General features: G+C 35.6%; 2 protein-coding genes across 2 annotated transcripts; both read right to left on the bottom strand.

Annotated features, from left to right (window-relative positions):
• Positions 1 to 9670: 9670 nt before the first annotated feature.
• On the bottom strand, positions 9671 to 13817 carry LOC142609857 (PHD finger protein ALFIN-LIKE 1-like). The gene is made up of 5 exons (XM_075781577.1): positions 13507 to 13817; positions 13392 to 13424; positions 12708 to 12930; positions 10532 to 10652; positions 9671 to 10150 (listed from the first exon to the last, which is right to left on the bottom strand). The coding sequence occupies exons 1-5, from the start codon at positions 13595 to 13597 to the stop codon at positions 9902 to 9904; spliced, it is 717 nt and encodes a 238-aa protein (XP_075637692.1). The 5' UTR covers positions 13598 to 13817; the 3' UTR covers positions 9671 to 9901.
• Positions 13818 to 16095: 2278 nt separating this feature from the next.
• LOC142609856 (uncharacterized) lies at positions 16096 to 19312 on the bottom strand. The gene is made up of 3 exons (XM_075781575.1): positions 18972 to 19312; positions 18441 to 18865; positions 16096 to 16705 (listed from the first exon to the last, which is right to left on the bottom strand). Exons 1-3 carry the CDS (start codon positions 19134 to 19136, stop codon positions 16264 to 16266), a joined length of 1032 nt encoding a protein of 343 aa, XP_075637690.1. The 5' UTR covers positions 19137 to 19312; the 3' UTR covers positions 16096 to 16263.
• Positions 19313 to 19541: the final 229 nt, after the last annotated feature.

The raw sequence follows: 19541 nt of genomic DNA, 5'->3' as shown, positions 1-19541 counted from the left end.
TTTGGCTAACCTAAGGATCCGTAGTTGCACTATACACTAGACCTGTTCCAACTTCCAAGATCCAAAACTGAAAGTTTTTTAAGCTACAACATGCACTGCCATAAAATTTTAATTAAGTGATATTAAGAATATTACAAATTTTACAATATAATCTTACAAATTGATTTATCATTGTCACAAAAAAATAATTCAGACATTTTTTATACTGAAGAAGTAGCAGCATCAACCACATATCAATTTGTAAGTCATTTATAACTAGGAAAACTGTACTGTTTCACTCTAAACTTTCAATTTATTAACAATGTTCCCCCAAATTATCGATTTGCCTAATTCACATACCAATTTGAAAGAATATCATATCCATGTGCCCCCACCATTTAAATCAGACGTTACATGAGAGTAAATTGGTTCAATTACAAAATTATCCTTGTTAAGTGCAATAGAAAAACCACAATTTTCATTTAAATTAACTCTCACGAAGATTGTAATTGCAATTTCTGGAAGTTCTAGAAACCAATAGAGCCTGGGGTGTGTGTGAGTTCGAGGTCTCCAAGCTTCAATTCGAGCTAGTGGTACCCATGGGCTTACCCAAATGTACCATGGGATGTGGGACAATGACTGCCACACGCGAGTCCTCTTTTTTGTTCTTCAAAAAAAAAAAAACTCTCAATTTAGGGAGTAAAAGGCATTAATATACAATTCTCTTAAATTAGAGTGTCAATAAGGCAAATTGAGAGTTTAGATAAGACATTGTAAATGAGGTGAAAGTTTATGCCAGAAATTGGTTGTAGTTTTAGCATTGATGAGAGAGAGAGAGAGAACCTGTAAGTGGCTTTTGACATGATAAATGTTTAGCCCAGGATTGCCCATAGTCTTCAAGATACCCTTTGGAGTAGCCCCTGCCAAGCAAAAACAAATAAGCATGCATGCAGGCCTTGATAAACCATCAGTAAAGTGTAAAAACTAAAAAGTCATGAACAAATCATGCAAAACTTTTTAACACATGAAATACGTGATGTGTATAGACAATGTTCACTAACGAGGGTGTAGTAATCAGTGCTCTCGAGACTTACTGTCAGGGCCACCAAGCTTATTAACTGCCTGTTCGAACTGTTGGTGTAGCTCATCTGTCCAACGCATGCGTTCTTTCCCAGCAGAGCCATCTGAGCGACTCGAACCCAAATCGGAATTAGGCAGCTGATCAGCAACCCAAGAACTACATGAGCGATGGCCAGGAAATAAAAGGAGGATTATAGATAGAGATATGAAGACAAAAGCAGTTGTGAAAACGAAAAAAACTAAGGTGGCGATGCGCACTAGAGATTTAGATGCCTTGAAATGTCTTTGTTGTCGGAACAAACCAGGTAGCATTTCAAGACTTTCAAACTCTTAGTTATCGTTTTCCTATCTTATGTCCAAAAGACAGTCTGTCAGCTCTGTCTCAAGCTATGCTTATTTTTTGGAGACCAAATCTAAGGTCGGGACTGAAGGTGCAAAGGAAAGAGTTTGAAAGTTCTAAGTAAAAATTCCTCTTCATGTGTAGGTGTAAGTCAACCCAATATCATAGGTGCGTGCAGTACTGACAAATTAGTTGGGTTGGACCGTTGAAGTTTGATTATACTACATGGTACTGTGGTTCATACTAGAGCTAATTTTATCTGAGGGTCACATCATGATTTTCATTTTAACATTTAATAAATAAATAAGAGATTTGGACATATTCATTTGGTGTTTTTTCCAATACAAATAAGAGGATAAAAGAGCATAACCACTAAAAAATAAAATTTAGAAAATACAAAAATTCTTAAATTTATGAATCAATAATTATAAGCAATCTAATAATTTTCACAAAAAAAAAAAAAAAAAAAAAAAAAAAAAACTAAAACTAGATGCCACGAACAAAATATCAGCTTGTATACTAGTTAGTATGTAAAACATGAAATAAAATTAAATCACCTAAAAAATATCTAAATATATAGAGGTTTAAGATTAAAATAGAACATGTTGGGCAAAGAACAATAAGTTTAAATATTTAGTAAGAAAATATATAATATACTTATGAAAAAATAATTAATGTTAGCAGTAAATTTTGGATTTAAAATATTTTTGGTTTCAAATTGCACCTTAGATCTGTGGGTGATATCATCAATATTTTCATGTGCAATATAAAAAATTTAATATAATACTCTTATCAGAGCATCCACAGTGGACTTGCAATATGCCAAATGTAAAGCACATTTGGCATTCAAGCTCAAAACACACCTAGCAACTAGAAGTCTAAAACTGAGAAAGGCCAAATTTTTGTGGCATAGTGCTACAGTACCATCTCAAAGGAGAGATGGTACTGTAGTGCTATGCCAAAACACAATAGTATATTTTAATCCGTTCAAGCCCCTCTCTCTCTGTCTCTCTCTACAGTACCGATTTTTGCTCTCTCCATCCCCTCTCTCTCTCTCTCTCGCCATTGTCAAGCTTCTCTCTTTATCTCCGAATCACCAAGCCGTTGTCACCAAGCCTCGCTCTTTCTCTCCGAATCACCGAGCCGCTGTCACCAAGCCTCTGCTGAATGCCGATCACCCTCACCCATCCCCAAATTCCTTTACTGATTCAGTCATCTCATAAACCCAACACACTAGATACCCATTTAACTTTTCACTCCATCACTCTCTCTTCAAACCGAGATTCTCAAGGGTTCTCAAGGGTTTGTGGGTTTGGATTTATATTTTGCTCAAAACGAAGCTCTGTCGGTCTCTCAAGTCAAATCAAAATCAAAAGGTGGGTTTTGATCAATGTATTCGATTTTTTGTGTTTGTGTTCCTTTTCTTTTTCTGCAAGAAAAGGGGGATTTAGCCTGTGTTTGTGTTTGGGTTTTGATCAAAGAATTGTTGTTGATGTTTGCAAAGGTGGGATTCAGCTTCATCACGAGGGGTTTTCACTCTCTGTCGAATTAGCATCTTCAGAAAGTTTGCTCAGGTTCAACTTCAATTACCAAAATCCCAATTTTATTAGATAATCGGTGTTCTTGTTTACTGATTTTTTCTTCTACAAATTAACATGTATGCAAAGGTTCTACCAATGGTTTTTGTTGTGTTCAACTCTATGGTTTTATTTGATTTCCATTTGTACATGTTGGCTATGTATGGGCTATGTTTGCAGATATATTATACAGAGTATATTTTGAGTTATATTTGTTGTTGTATTCTATTAATTTTGGCTGTGTAAAGGGCTAGTATTTCTGAGTTATATTAAGTTATATTTTGAGTTATATTTGCAGATATGTTGTGTTCAACTCTAGTAGATTTGGTTAAGTTTGTATTTCTAATTGTAGTAATCACTTATCACAAATACTTGAACTCTTTGACTTTGTGAGTTGACTCTAATTGACTCCATACACTAACTGTTTTAAGTTCCCTATTTAAAAGGAATGGATACACAAGAAGACATAACATGATATACTAATATCTTACAAATGGATTCTGATTTTGTGGCACCATTTTAAATGGGTCTCAAAATACTTCAATCCCCATCCAAGAGTCTTTTCCGGCTGTTGAAATTGTCACCTCTAATCCAATAAAATGTGGTGGCAACTTCAGTGTAGATGAGGACAACCTCCTCATCTCTGCATGGCTTAACATTAGCATGGATGTCGTGCAAGGTACTGACCAAAGAGCTAAAAGATTTTGGGAGAAAATTTGGCAATACTTTTGCGAGAACAATACTTACGGAACCACACGTTCTGCTTCCTCCCTCCAAAGTTGATGGGGAAATATTAATAGGGAGACAAGTAGGTTTGCTGGGTTCATGGCTAAAGTTGAAGCTCGAAATAAAGTGGTGGGACTGAGGAGGACAAGGTATAAATTATGTAAGCGCACAATTGCACCTGGCCCCAAGAACAGTTACGGGCTCAGGCCCAATGAGCCTTAAACAATATGAATTTGTAGAGTGTGGGCTTGAAACCCAGGTTAGAAGTGACTAAGAATTAAATGACAAGTCAAAGATTGCTAACACTTGAAAACAACAAGGAATATTGTAAATCAACCTCCTCGGATGTAAGCCGAGAGTTGTTCTTATATTATCTCTTCCTCTTTTTTTCTTTTTCTTTTTGATTACAAAAAAAGTCAGTCCCCCCTTTTCTGTTCTAGGTTACTCCTTAAATACTCTTCTTTTTGATACTTTGTACACGTGTTGCCCTAACTCCCCTTTAGCCTAGATATTTCTTTTCTCAGTGCCTTTGAATAGTAACCAGAAGTTTCCCTTCCACTGTTCAGGTGTCACTTCCCCATTAATGCGGCCAGGGTGGTAGGTGCAGGGTCTTTAATGTGGTGGTGGCAGCCTTTATCTTTGGTATTTCTCTAACATCGGTGCTTCCAGAACATTCAAGGGTTCACCCCTTTTAACCATTGGTCTTGACCGTGTCATTCCCTAACCTTTACCATGAAGTCCCTAGTTCTCCAGTATCCGTCCGAGGAGAAATTCACCCTCAGCTGGATCCTCGGATCTTCGGCGTATAGGCTGACCCGTAGTACTAACAAATTCTAAACCCAAGAGCAGGTCGACCTTCTTTAGCATGGCCCAAAGGCCCACATTCCCATCAGGGTCTTTTTACCCCCCACAAATTATATTGCAATGGTGTCACAATATTAATTTCTGAATAGTTTCAAGACACTAATTATTTTATTTTTAAAAAAAAAAACCAGTTGAAAGATGCAAAGGAGCTATATAAAGCTTCACCAACTCCTACAACCGGCAAAAAAATAGCTTTTGCATTTGAACATTGTTGGGTTGTGTTGAAGAACCAACCAAAGTGGAGTATGCCTAAGGAAAGATCAAAAGGGCTCTCTCAAACTCCAAGTTCAATTGATCAAGTTGGTAGTAATGATGATGACACAATGGTGCTAGAGAGACCAATTAGCAGAAAAGTCGAAAAGGCTAAGCGAAAGAGAATAGATGATGATAAGGGTTTTGAGGATTATTTGGCGAAAATATTGCAATATATTCAAAAATCACATGAACAATATAAAGAGGCTCTTCGCATCAAAGAGGATAGGGTTCGAGTGGATGCGCAAGAGCTGATATTAAAAAGGAAAGGCTTCATCTTGAAACGATTAGGGAGTCGCAAAGAGCTGATATTGAAAAGGAAAGGCTTCATCTTGAAACTATTAGGGAGGAGGGAAGGGTAATGACCATGGATACAAGTGACATGAATGAAAAAGAAATGCTTTATTTTGAAAATCTCAAGGATGAAATCCTTGCAAGACAACATTTAGATTAAATAGTTGGGTTTGACTCAAGGAGATGACGTCTTGTCATAACCTTATTTTGGTAGTATATTATTTTAGGGTTGGGGTTTGGCATATGTAGATGATATTTTGTTTCAACCTTATTTTAGTAGTGGCTTATTTTAAGTGTAGGTTTGGAACATGTAGATGATGTATTGTTCCAACTTGATCAATTGGCAGTAGGTTGTGCCACTTATGTAATCACATCATTTTTGCTTATATGAAAAACTTATGTCCTTTCCATGTTTGATGATGTATTTTTGCTTATAATAAGATTGATTAACTAAACTAGATGGTCACAATTAATGGAAAGTGACAACTTTTTTATTGAATACAAATGTTTGATTGTAGTCTATCTTTTTAATGAATCATATCATAGATATCCATGCGATTCCAACGTCTTAAATATCATACACACATACTATATGCACAGTGGGCTACTTTCAGAGTCTTAGTCTTAGAAAGAAGTAGCTAATGCATACTGACTTGGGATCATATAATCAAATCCCTAGTAGGAAAATCAGCCCCATTACATATGCTTTATTCCCACTACATGTAAATATCATAAGCTATCTAAGGATAAACTTTCACATTGAATGAACTCTCGTTGAGGCTGTTAGATATGATAAAGCCTAATGCATACTGACCTAGCCGGCTTGGGTGTGATCCTAAGCAATGTGATCTCGTTTAACCTTATTTCAACTAATGTCATTATAATAAACTGCATCACCTATCAAATACACATTTACCTTTGGTATCTAGTTTTACTCTATGATAGGGGCTGGATTTGATCACAAAACTAGATAATAGAGACCTATATGCTTTATTTCTTATCAATCTTTACCAGGGGACTTTTTGCTTTGACAGATCTTAAGCTTTGTTTATCGAATAATATATCTTCTTGTTCCCTTTCCATAGTGTAATCTCTGCTTGCTTTGCAATAATAGTGATAATTTCCTAACACTGTTGTCTTCAAGGTTGTCTCTATGGGTAGCTCTCTTTTTCACAAATTGCTTTTTGACGACTCGGACGAGGATGAGATAATGAGGCGAGTTCTTAAGGCTTCAACATCACAACGTAAACATCGTCGGTATATCGAACGTGATCATTTGGCAGGCCATAAAAGACTTTATCTCGACTACTTTGCCAACACACCAGTATATCCTCCTAATTTATTTCGGAGGAGATTTCGGATGAGTCAGTCTCTTTTTCTCCGTATTCAAGGTAGAAACTTATGAACCTTACTTTATCCAAAAGAGAGATAATGCCCAAAGACTCAGTTTATCTTCTCTTCAAAAGATAACAGTTTTGCACTTAGAATGATTGCGTATGGAGTAGCAGCTGATTTTATGGATGAGTATGTGCGAATTGGAGAAACCACTGCAATAGAAAGTTTGAAAAAAATTGTTAAAGCGGTGGTTGATATTTTCTCCAAGGAATACTTGAGGTCCCCAAACAACGAAGACATTACTAGACTTTTAGCCAATGAGGAAAGACGTGGATTTCTAGGGATGCTAGGGAGCATTGATTGCATGCATTGGAGATGGAAAAATTGTTCGACTGCATGGAAAAGTCAGTACTCTGGTCACATTCATGAGCCAACCATTGTTTTGGAAGCAATGGCATCATTTTATCTTTGGATATGGCATGCATTTTTTGGGTTACTTGGGTCAAATAATGACGTTAATGTATTAGAACGGTCTCCTCTATTTTATGAGCTCGAACAAGGACGTGCTCCTGCAGTTAATTACTCAATCAATGGCCATGAGTATACAATGGGATACTACCTTGCCAATGGCATATATCTGAAGTGGTCAACATTTGTTAAAACAATTCCATCTCCACGAGGACAAAAACAAAAATTATTTGCAAAAGCCCAAGAGGTGATTAGAAAGGATGTAGAGTGTGCATTTGGAGTGCTTCAAGCAAGATTCGCAATTGTGCGTGGATTTGCAAGATTTTTCTACAGTGAAACGCTCCAAGACATCATGAAAGCATGCGTAATTCTTCATAATATGATCATTAAGGATGAGCGAGATGTAAATGAAGCGGTGAAATTAGATTATGAGTAAATTGATGACAAGCCTACTATACAACTGTTACGAGAGCACACAAATGAATTTACGGAGTTCGTTGAAACCCATCAATGTATTCGAGACCATGAAATTCATTCTCAACTCCAAGTAGACCTCATTGAACATTTATGGCAATTAGAAGGGGAGTTGTAGGAACTTAAGTGTGTGAGTTATGCATGGGGAATTTTATTGTAATTTGATATATGTATGAGTCTTCTAAAGACAACATTGATAGTTATGTATGTGGATTGTATCTATATAATTGTACGTGGATTTTTAAAGTTGGTTGGTTGGGTGCATTGATATGTCAGGTTGCATGTATATATAAGTATGTGGATTTTAAAAACTGGCAGGTTGAATACATTGATATTTGGCAGGTTGCATGTGTGTGTGTATATATATATATGTGGATTTTTTAAGTTGACAAGTTGAGTACATTGATATTTGGCAGGTTGCATATATATGTATGTATGTAGATTTTTAAAGTTAGCAAGTTTGAGTAAATTGATATTTGGCAAATTCTTTCTCCAAAAAAAAAAAAAAAAAAGTTGGCAGGTTCTATGTGTGTGTGTGTGTGTGTGTGGATCATTAAAATTAGCAGGTTGAATACATTAATATTTGACAGGATGCATCTAAAAATATGCATGTGGATTTTACATTGATATTTGGCAAGTTTGATGGAATATATATGTATGTGGATTTTTAAAGTTGGCAAATTTGAGTACATTGATATTTGGTAAGTTCTCTCTCCAAAAAAAAAAATGGCAGGTTGTTGAAATAGTTGGAAAGAAATTGAAAAATAAATTGGCAGGTTGTTGAAAATTGACCATTGGAATAGTGTGACTTTGAAAAAAAATGGTTGTTGGGAAGAAATAATAAAGAAAGATTAAAAAGTAATATTTTAATAAAAAGGTAAAATAATAGAGTTTTGGGATGTTGGATATATTGTAAAATGGTATTGTATAATTGATAAAGTAGCTTTTTGAGATGGTAGAATAAGATAGGGTGGAATTTCTAGCTGTGGATGTTCTCAATGAAAAGAAAAATAGATTTTATAACTACAATTTTTTTGTTTACAATAAAGAAGACAAAGGAGATTCCAATTCAAGTTCTCCTTGTTGGGAGAATTAGATAACATTACCGAGCCACAAGGCTTTTGATTGTATAACTATGATTGTTTTATAAATAGATTAAATTTTACCAAAACCAAAATAAAACGAAAATGGCTTTTGACAAAAGAGGGGGAAAAAAAGGCTGACTCATGTGACCCTATGGATCAACTCGATCCAACTCATTCAGTCACTTTGCGTAGCCACGTACGAATCGTCCCATTTCTTCACGGGTCTAATGCAATGTGTAGTTGGGGTGAAAAGGAAAAGAATGAAATAGGATGGAAGGAGCATGAAGAGGAAAATGTAATTTTTCATGGTTTGGTTGGAGTGAAAATGAAGAGGGAAAAAAATAGGGATAATTGAAGTTTTCCACCTGAGTCCACTTCCAAATTGTGAAGAAAACAGAATGGAAATACCATTAAGAAGAAAATTATAACATTACTCCTTCACTTTTCTATCCTTTTACTTTTATATAATGACATGATAATAATATAATCTCCATATTTTCACTCTTCTGGTCTCTATACCAAATACACACGGTAGAAAACACAAATCTTTTCAATCATTGCACGTCCATCATCTCAACCAAACAAAAAAAGATTGAATATTCGTTACCTACACCCATGTAACGTTTTTATGATCCATTTGATTTAAGTCTGAACATAGGATTTAGAAGGAAGCCTAATTCTTACTAGGCAATTGAGGCCCAGTTACACCTAACCTTCCACCTTGGGCCGCGGACCAATTCGTTGCTTTGTTCTATAGTAAGGGGCCTTGATGCTCTCCATAATTGTCTCCATGCTTCAGGTTTGACCTTTTGATTACTTTCAAAGGTTCATAAATATTAAAAATGGCTGGATTACTTCATAAGTTTGCGCTTTGCTGGCATTGGGTGTAACTTGTAAAGTATATATTAATTAAAATTTCAACTGAATCACCAATCTCAGAGCTTGTTTTAAAGAATTTAACCTTGATGCATTGGATCTTTTGCAGTAGTCTAATCTTCAAAGTCAAGTTTTAGGCCCAATAGGGGCACATTCAACGGTCTCTATACAAATCCTAATGGGGATTCAGAAAATAATTAGAAATATAGACAACTAATGTGTACTCAGAAGGAACACATTCCTTTACAATCACAATGCATAGACGTGCATGTACAAGTAAAAAAAATAAAAATAAAAAAAGGCACTTCACCAACTATATGTATGTTATTGGTGAATCTGACACAAATTAACAGATTCTAATTATATAAGAAAATATTTGAACAAGGATTCACCGGGGAAGATGGCATAAACCACTTTGAAACAATCTGTTAGAAATAAATATTACAGAGCAAACTCAATACATTACTTTTAAAAAAAGTAACACTGCTATACCATTTTTTTTGTCAGCCACTGGAACAATGCTATTCATCTCCCAACATTGGCTTTATTGACTACTGCCTGCCCCTCTTCATACAAGATGGGCATTTGTATTGCTTGATGCTTTCCGCCTTAGCAGGTGTTATCTTCACACACTTTCCATGGTACCACCTCTCACAGACATCACAGCCAATCCAAAATTCATCTGCGTTGTAATTTCCACCGCAGCTCCCACAAAGGGTTTCACTATGCTCATCTTCTTCCTCCTCAAAATTCTCATCAGCAAACTTAGTATTAATCTTAACTTGTCCATCGTTTGATCTCTACAGTACAGTGAACCCGGTAATGATTAAAGGAATGAGCATGCATTAGTACTATGAAACAGTAAAACCAGTATGCCAAATGCCAATAACATTTCTTCTTGCAGAAGGTCAATATTTGGTAATTAGGTGGCTTTGCAAGCCTAAATCATATACATTTCTTGAATAGTGTTTCGACAAATGCACGCCGACATTTTATAATACACATAATCATTCATCACACAGTATATTTTTATAGATTTATTTTTCTGATTTTGATTATCATTTTAACAAACATAACCTTAGATAGAGCCAGAGGTTGATAGACCCTAACTTAAGTATGACAAATTCAATGATAGATGAGAATCAAGAAATTAAATAAAGCTTAAGTTCCATCTTTCTAACCTTTGTGCTACCCCGAGACTTGCTTCCACTATCCACACTGGGCTTGTCTTTTATAGGCTTCCTCTCCGTAACAACTTCAAAAACGGTTGGCAGTTCATTGATCAAGCTAAATAGACGTTTCCTGTCAAAAAAATCAACTCAATTTGTTAAATAGACTATTATAGCAAGGGAAAATGGCATGCAATTTTGCATACATGAAAAACCTCCTTTTAGATCATAACAATAGTGGACGTTAAAAAAAAAAAAGAACTTTAAGAGAGAAAAAGGAGTCTGAAATTCTCTGTACAGTTACAAATAATAACTCGCCCAGTCAAGCCCCGTTCAGATTTCTCAGCTACTGTAAAATAAATGTCATTGCGCCACTAACATGCAAGCTCTGACCCAAAACTGCCAACCTCACAGGATAAGATGGCTTTTTTTTTAGATAAACAGTAGAAAGATGGCTTTGAACATAAACAGGTATGGCCTTAGAACGCAGTAGCTCACCATGATTCTTTTACCAGCACCAGCAGCTCAATATAAGCAAAGTAAAGCTACTGAATCAAGAGAGTTCCTAGAATGCCATGACATAGCTTGGGATTTAAAATCATATCCACGTATCTGCTAGCAATTAGCCATCAGTGCCATGATTACTATAAAGGCATATGATATCATTATTACATACAAAATGTTTCACGCTACAACAACAACTACACCTTAGGCCCAAAACTCTGGAATCAACTATGGATCCTCAAGCAGGTAATCAAGGTCAGCCACATGTAATCCTTTTTGCCATTTTATCCTATCTAGAATCACTCTGTCACCAATTTGATTGACAAGTCCTTTTACTAATTCTGCTAATGTTATTACATGCTCATCTACCTTTATTCATTCCCTCGACTTGAATCATTGAACTACTTATAAGATGCGACAAAAAAAAAATTGTTTCAGCATAGAATAAGAAGTACTGATAACTTAAAACAACATTGCAGTTGGAGAGTTGACAGCTTCATCTGCCTTCCTTTCCATTAAAAATGTTTACTTGATCGTTCTTTAAATAAATCAGCTAGTGATAACTCCTGCTATCTTAAGCTCATAGTTTTTACCCTCAATTCTAGGACTGAAATTCTTCCAGAATACACAGACCATGTTCATGAATCTCCAAACAACAGAATGACAAAAAAGCTTCTTGGATCAGTATAACTTTTTTTTTTGTTGACTGTCGGCTCCAAGGGGAGGGGGAAGGGGAGCTTTGAACTAAACCATGTAAATCACTATTGCATCAAATGCGTAGAGCAGTGGGGAAAGAAAATTGATATACTAGAACTTTTAAACTAACACAGAAAAAAACATGGCAGACAACCAAGATCCATTTGTAAGAAATTAGGTAGACTGAGAGAAAGAATAAAGGAACATATTCTGATGCTGCTGCCTGTAAGCCACCAGAATGATAGCATGAGGCAGAAAGACAATCTTTCAGTAAAAGAAAATTGAGAAAAAGAAGGAAGTACTTGGATACCCTGTCAAAGTTAGAATGGCTCTATTTTCAACACATATTTCTTCTTGAAAAATAATAAGAACTTTATTAAACAAGGAGAGTTCTTAACTAGACTGAGTGTGTATAGAAGTTCTCCCAAATATTAAGAGCACAATACAATGCTCAAAAAAGTCTAGAAAAGAAGAAACAAGATTTCAGATCAAGCATATAGAATCCCAACCCATTAAGCTCTATCTTCTAGCATTTGAAGTTTTAAATCCAACTCCAACAAGCACAGCAGAGCCAATAAATATAATTTTTTTGATAGGTAGATAGTGAGTGAGGGGGAGAGGGAGGTGGGGTTAGAACCACAAACTTGGGACACCACAAAGGATGCCATAGCCACTAAGCTATCATTTTGAACCCCAGAGCCAACAAAACTAATTAAAGTCATCACCACAACTTATATTGTAAATCCATGAACTCCATATGAGAGATACATTAAAATTGCACTGATTTTCGTGATGATGCTGACCCATTTGTTATATATGAATTTTCAGATTAAAAATAAATATAAGAGACAACAAGGAATTCAATTTTTCAGAAGCACCCAAAGATCTGCTCAACAAATACATCAATATCAGATTTCCCAAATGAACTCCAATATCATATGAAGCACATGAATGTAGCAGAAACAATAAAATGAGTGAAAGATTTTACCTTTCATTGCGGTTAAGACGAGCTCCAAGATAGAAAGCCACAGAAAGCAACCAAGAATCGCTGTGCACTGCAACCAACGAAAGCCAATCTTTCCGGTGCATGCCATCTCTTGCAAAATTGATCCCAAGTGCTGGCTCGGGAAGCTCAGGTGGAACTTCCTCAGCCGGCAAAGTTACTTCCCAACTTTCATTGGGATGCCCATACAAACACAAGTTCTCCTTATCTATAGCAAAACAAAAGGGACAAAATTTTAAATTAAAAAATTTAACTAACTAACTAACTATGCACTTAAAAGCTCTGTTTGGATCATAACAAAACAGTAAAACTCAAATTGAGTTTTCTACAGTTTATTTGACCTAGAATTTTTTATTTGAAATTCCAATCATTTCATTTCAATTGCATTACTATTACTTTCACTATCAAAATGTTTTCATAGACCAGAGATCTAAAAAAATTTAAATTGAACAGGAAAAAAAATACATTTCCACATAAAAAGAAACGAACAAGTTTTTAATTTTATAATAATATTGACCTCCCATTCCAACCCTACGACTCTGACTACCATAACCACACCATGCAAACAAAACTTTCCCTCAGTTTCTCGGAAACCAAACCAAAAAAAAAAAAAAAAAAAAACCGAAATTTTTAATAAATAAAAAAATAAAAAGTCTAATTACACAATACCTGGATCACAGAGTCCATAAAATTCATCAACATCTGAATCATAAAACAAAAAAAGTAACGGTCAGACTAACATTTATTTTAGAGAGAGTAATTGTAGAGAGAGAAAGTAAAGTACCGTAAGTTAAAGCACGAACAACACCAGCTCGGCGGCCACTGTAATCTTTGAAGATCTCCTCTACGGTTCGAGGACTGGCAGCCATTTCCATGACCAATCAGAATTCAGAGATCTAAAACGGTGCGTATTGGATTTTTTTAATTTTTTATTTCCTGAATTTTAAAGGTAGGAAAAGTATTTACTTGATGAATTGGAATTGCAGAGAAAGAGTACGGAGAGGGATCGAAGAGAGAGAGAGAAAGAGAGAGTTTAGAAAAACAGAGAAGAGAGAAAGCATGTAAAAACGTGAGGAGCGAAACAGGGAGAGAGGTGGGTCTTTGTGAGTGTGTGTAAATTAACGCTATATTGGGTAATTACTATCTCCACTCTTTTTTTTTTTAATGAGATTGATGGGTTTATGGCCGTACGATTTGGGAGACTTGGAGTGTATATAGTAAAGATTGGGCGTGTATGATAGGATATGATGTGGTACTTTTTTTGCTTTTTAAACTTTTGACTAATCTGTATTAGCATTGGTGACTCCTTAGTTTTGTGATTTCAATATTGAACCCACATGTATGTGTCTCTATTCTCTATGCTTTTCTTGGCATAGTCAACCAACTGCATGTCTATGTTCAATTCGATTTCAATGGGTTTAGTTTGGTAAAAAAATTCCTAATCTTTCACCGGAGATTGATTTTAGTATTAGTAAAAGTGAAAGAAGTGGTAAATCTACGCTAATTACTATATTCTCGAGACTCGTAGATTAGTACTTAAAGTCTTGAAATGAGATAAGTCTTGAGTTTGAACATTTAAAACAATCATATAAGATTGATTTAGTTTTAAAGCTATTGATCTCATAATCTAGTTGGCTTAACTCTCCTATTGGATTACAATTTATTTATCTTTATCTAAGCTCCTCAAGTATTAGTTTCTTAATATTAGAATAATTATTATGATCACACCTAAGTATGATAGTCATGATTGTTGTTTCACTTTCAACATTTTCTATTTTAGGGAGAGAGAGGAGCAGAGGAGGGGGGGGGGGAGATTTTGCTAGAGCCCAAAATCAACCGATACATTATTGTTGTATCTAGTTATGCAACAGTGTGTGGTAACAAGTTGTAATATAAAGTAGCTAAAGTTAATTAGTTTATATAATTCAATCTTGAGCTCGTTGGTATAATTTTATCATATATGATATATATATATATATATATATATATATATGAATAACTGGTTTTGTAATGGTATTTAGTTCCCTAGTTATTAACCTATTAACTAACTTCTTTTGTTAACTTACCTAGATATAGCTTTCTACAACTTTGAAGTTCTACTTTTTTTTAGATACTCATTAAAATTTCACACATTAAAACATACATCACTTTTGAAAATAAATTGTCCAAAATAAGCTTATCCCAAATGCGCAATTAAGCTCTATAGAAAAATAAACACAACTGTCAGTTTCTTTGAAACATTCTCCTCGCTTCCAATTTGTGTGTTAAAAATACTTAGTATTCTCAAAGTAAATAAATAAAAAATAAAAACTCTATAGAAAAATAGAAGCTCAAAAATATTAATTAATATTATAAAAGGGAAAATGTCAATTTTGGTGCAAATAGAAGGCAATTACTTTTTTTTTTTTTTTTTTTGATGAACATAAGGCAATTACTTTACACCATAGTTAGTAAAAGGTACTATAGCAGAAGTTACACTTCCGTACACATTTGTATTTGTACGAAACAAAAATATTCTAAAGAATATATATTTTTATAATTAAAGTATAAATATGTATCCCCTCCTATTCTAATACCCCAAAAAAAAAAAAATCAATTTGGCTAAATTTCAATATTCTTGTCAACAATGTACAATTATTTTGCTGAAAGGTGATTCTTCATTGGCTAATTCAATAAACTAAAACTTTCATATAAATGTAATCTTTGATTCTTTGTTGGGGTGAAAGCCTAAATAAAAATATCTCAAATTATCTACTAAAAACAAAATCTCAAGAATGTGCCACAGAACCTCAGGCTCTCTGCATGACGTCTTTGCTATATATATTGATTACTCCAAATATAAAGTATGTATAAAGCAATTCACAGTTCACTTCAAATGACCACTGAAGAATCAATTAACATCCTCTAGCTATTATACCCAGGAGACATCAACCATTGCTGGGTTTCTTTCAACACAAACCAGGCAGTGGCAGTTTTAAATTTCTACTGAAAACGTTTCTGACTCACTTCAGCTATTACGCACAGGGCACTTTTTAAGTCCCCCAAAAGTTAAAGATGCGCCCTTCAAATGCCTGGAAATAACTGGATAAGAAAAGAACTAATTCTAAGGTTGAATTTTGTCCAGTCACCAAATCTGCATCATAGCAAAGCTTACATCTCACAAACTGGTAGGCATGTTAGAGCAATTCAATCATTTTTGTTCTTCAGAATTGGGTGGTGCACAGCACAAGGGGGGAAAAACTAAGGGGAAGGGTTACCAATGGAAACTCAAGCCCATAGTAAGCGAGGGTACATAAATTTTGTTCTGTGAACATTTTACAACCATGAGTGGTCGGGCAAAACCTGTGCACTTAAAGAAGATTGGAAAAAGAAAAAAGACAAAAAAACACAAATAATATTAAAAGCCTAAATAACTGTTTTAATAGAATCCTCAGCTCACAAAGCATGAATTTTCTTTCTTTCCAGGAATGAGAACCAACAAAGAAAATAAAAGCAAGCTTACACAAGTTTGGAAGATGATAGGGAGAGATACCACCAGCATTTATGAAGAAGTTAATAGTCGCTTAATGCCAGTTTTCTGCTCTGATGTAAGCCTGGTGGGGAACTTGATATTGAATTTGATTCTCAAGTTTCCTTTTTTGGAAGGTTCTTTGGGGATAGGCATTCCTTCTCCCTTAACAACTTCTTCATAGGTGGGACTGATGATGGAGTTGATGGGAACTGTCAGATTCCGCCCATCAAGTGTGGTCAACTGTGCCGTGTAACCTGTCAAAGCTTCCACAAGAGATATCTTCTGGGTGACAATTAGATCATTTCCATCCCTCTTAAAGAGACTATGAGGCTTCTCATCAATAATAAAGATTAGGTCTGAGGGTATAACACCTCGCTGTTCATTTCCCTTCTCCGGGAAAGTGATCTTTGTCCCCTTCTTCCAACCTGGCTTGATCTCAATTGTAAGAATTTCCTCCACTGTAGTCGGTCTCCTGTACAACAAAATAACATAAGCAAGACCAGTCAAGACAAACTATCAAAAGAAATTTCATATACAAGGGATCTCTTGTCCAATTTTTAATTTTCTAGTGTGTGTATGATGCTGTTTCTTGCATACCCAGTAGATTTATAACATGGACGAAACAAACTTACAACAACAACAACACAGTAAGAAAGGAATGATTTTGATTCCTAGAAAGTTAACAACAACAAAAAAAAAAAAAAAATTTCATTTTGTTGCACATATATATTTGATAACTTTAGTTTATTAAGTAATTACAAAGTTTCATGCAAACTATTCTCTCACCCAGCAGACACAATAAAGTCACATAATCATGGATTGACAATATCCCAAACTCCTAACAGTACCACCAATAAAGTTAAGAACAACAGGTTATCAAGTGTCAAAAGGTTCTAGTAGTTTTACAGCAATTATTGACCTCAAAGTGCCAAAATTCAGAAAATACAAGCTATGGGCCGTGTAAGCTTCTTCATTCTGTGGTCATATCTTGAAAAGCTATAGACAGCAAGGCATCTTGCTTTAATTATGGACTTTTCAATGGCTCAGAAATCTAAACAAGATCTCAACTACTGGATCTTTCAATATAGAAAACACAACAGCAAATTCCACAGAAACATGTATTTGTCAACACAATTTACCGAAATATCTACCATGTATCGTCCTGTGCACCATCACAAACAAGGAACTTTTGACAGGTAATGACATCGTATGTCCCCCTGCCTGCCAGAACAAATTTCTAACTACATGCATCTCTAAGATAGCTTCCGTTCCAGAACTGGATTAAAAATAAGATACAACTTAAACTGTAACAAATTTGAATGTTCACTTATGGCATCACAACAATCACGATTTAATGTGACATAACAATGTATTCATACATAAACACGCCTCTTCCACCAGACACTGTCAAAATATCGCTCTTACCAAAGCAAAGTTATTAGATATCAATCGCAAAATACCATAAACACGCCAAACCTACAAGCACTCAGATGCAGTCCGCTTCAATCACAAGTAGCAAGTTCCAGAGTTATACAGCATAGAAACAACCCTTCTTTTTAACTCGAAATACATATTTTTAAAGCAAAAATAGATGAATAGCACACCAGCAAGCCTAAACACCGGGATCCTCAAAACACATTATATACACATAGCAGAAAATATCAGTTGGCACCCAAAACCTCACATTGGTAAAACTATAATAACTCAGCGAGCTTTACAGCCAAGTGGGTACAAATTACACACCAGCACAAAATCATTATTCAGATCGAATTTGGGCATAGACAGAAAAACAACAACCAAGCCTTAGTTTCAAAATTTTGGAATCGGCTATAAATCCTCAAAAAACAAGTTGGGGTTACAACATCTTCTCCACCATCATATTCTATACAAAGCCACAGCCTTTGTTATCCGAAATCATACTCTATATGAAGTATGCCAATCAATTCAATCTGAAGTGTTGATTGACAAAATTAATAAATAAATAAAATAACAAATTTTGGGGTCCAAATTTTTATGGGTCAGCTCTGATCTAGTGAGAGTCAGTCTGCTAATCCTTTCTATACAAAGCCTTAATCGACAAAATAAACAAAACAAAAAGCATAATAAAACATGTAGATCTAGAATCTAAATTGAACTAAAAAATTGAAACCAATGAAACCAAAAACAGTGTGATTGATTAGAAGGTGATCAAAAAAAACAAAACTTACCCACTGGAATCAGTGACATCCCTAGAAATCTTCATCTTCTTTGTAGTTCCTTTATACAAATCCTCCAAACTACACGGCAATGTGCGTTCTATTGCGGCGCCTTTTCGCGGCGCGGCAACAGAGCCCTCACCGGCTCCGCCTCTAAACGAAGCAAATATATCATCCCCAAACATACCCCTCGGAAACCCGGACCCGCCCGCACGCGAAGCTCCGTGACCGAAATCGCCCATCCCTCCGAAACCCGAGAACCCGAAAAACTCAGAGAAAATATCGTCAGGACTACGAGTCGAAAACCGAAACGACGTCGGGCCGCCGCCCTCCGGACCGCCGGAAAAGCCACCGGCACCCGGCGGCGGCACTTGCCCCTTCAACCCTTCCTCTCCGTACTGATCGTATACTGCTCGCTTTTGCGGATCACTCAAAACCTATCCAAAAAAAAAAAATCAGAATTGAAATTTGACGAAAATAAAAATAAATAAATAAATAAAGTTGAGAGAGTGAGAAAGAAAGTAAGGGTTTTTGGGATTTTACATCGTAGGCTTCGGAGATTTGTTTGAATTTGGCTTCGGCTTCTTTCTTGTTGTTAGGGTTTTTATCGGGGTGCCACTTCATAGCGAGCTTTCGATACGCTTTTTTGAGGTCATCGTCTTTCGCGCTTCGGTCTACTTGGAGAATCTTGTAGTAATCGACGCCCATGCCTTTTTGGCTTTTTTTTCTTCTTCTTGTTCTTCGGCTTCTTTCTTTTTTCTCTGGCTCTGATTTCTTTGTTGTTGTTGTTCTTTTTTATCTGATTCTTTTTTTTGGGAGTTTCTAGAGAGATCGGCGTTTCTTTGGCTGAAACCTGCAGTTTCGGCCGGAGTTTCTTTGCGACTGGTATGAGTGGCGAGGTTCCGTGTGTTATCCAACTAGATCTGTAATGGGCTTGGACTGTGATTAAACCCTTATGTATTGGGCCTCATAACTGGTAAAAGTTGATGGATTTGTATTAGGCTATGATAGCTTTCATTTTAGGCCCAATCAAAACAATTGATAGTTTGATACCCCATTCACTCTCAAAACGCATTCCACTGATATGTTTATAGGATGTTCGTGATGCGACGC

Source organism: Castanea sativa, chromosome 9 (genome assembly GCF_040712315.1).
Source record: "Castanea sativa cultivar Marrone di Chiusa Pesio chromosome 9, ASM4071231v1".
In the NCBI taxonomy this organism is placed as follows: Eukaryota; Viridiplantae; Streptophyta; class Magnoliopsida; order Fagales; family Fagaceae; genus Castanea; species Castanea sativa.
This window is presented reverse-complemented; position numbering and strand designations above follow the sequence as displayed.

What these genes read in the sequence shown, in the direction of transcription:
- LOC142609857 (XM_075781577.1), bottom strand. Translation starts at nt 13,597, where the DNA reads ATGGAAATGGCTGCCAGTCCTCGAACCGTAGAGGAGATCTTCAAAGAT. An exon ending in TGTTCGTGCTTTAACTTACG is followed by an intron (nt 13,425 to 13,506) that starts GTACTTTACTTT and finishes TTTATGATTCAG; the next exon opens with ATGTTGATGAATTTTATGGA. An exon ending in CGTCTTAACCGCAATGAAAG is followed by an intron (nt 10,653 to 12,707) that starts GTAAAATCTTTC and finishes TTTTTTTGACAG; the next exon opens with GAAACGTCTATTTAGCTTGA.
- LOC142609856 (XM_075781575.1), bottom strand. Translation starts at nt 19,136, where the DNA reads ATGGGCGTCGATTACTACAAGATTCTCCAAGTAGACCGAAGCGCGAAA. An exon ending in AAATCTCCGAAGCCTACGAT is followed by an intron (nt 18,866 to 18,971) that starts GTAAAATCCCAA and finishes TTTTTTGGATAG; the next exon opens with GTTTTGAGTGATCCGCAAAA. An exon ending in GATGTCACTGATTCCAGTGG is followed by an intron (nt 16,706 to 18,440) that starts GTAAGTTTTGTT and finishes TTTGTTGTACAG; the next exon opens with GAGACCGACTACAGTGGAGG.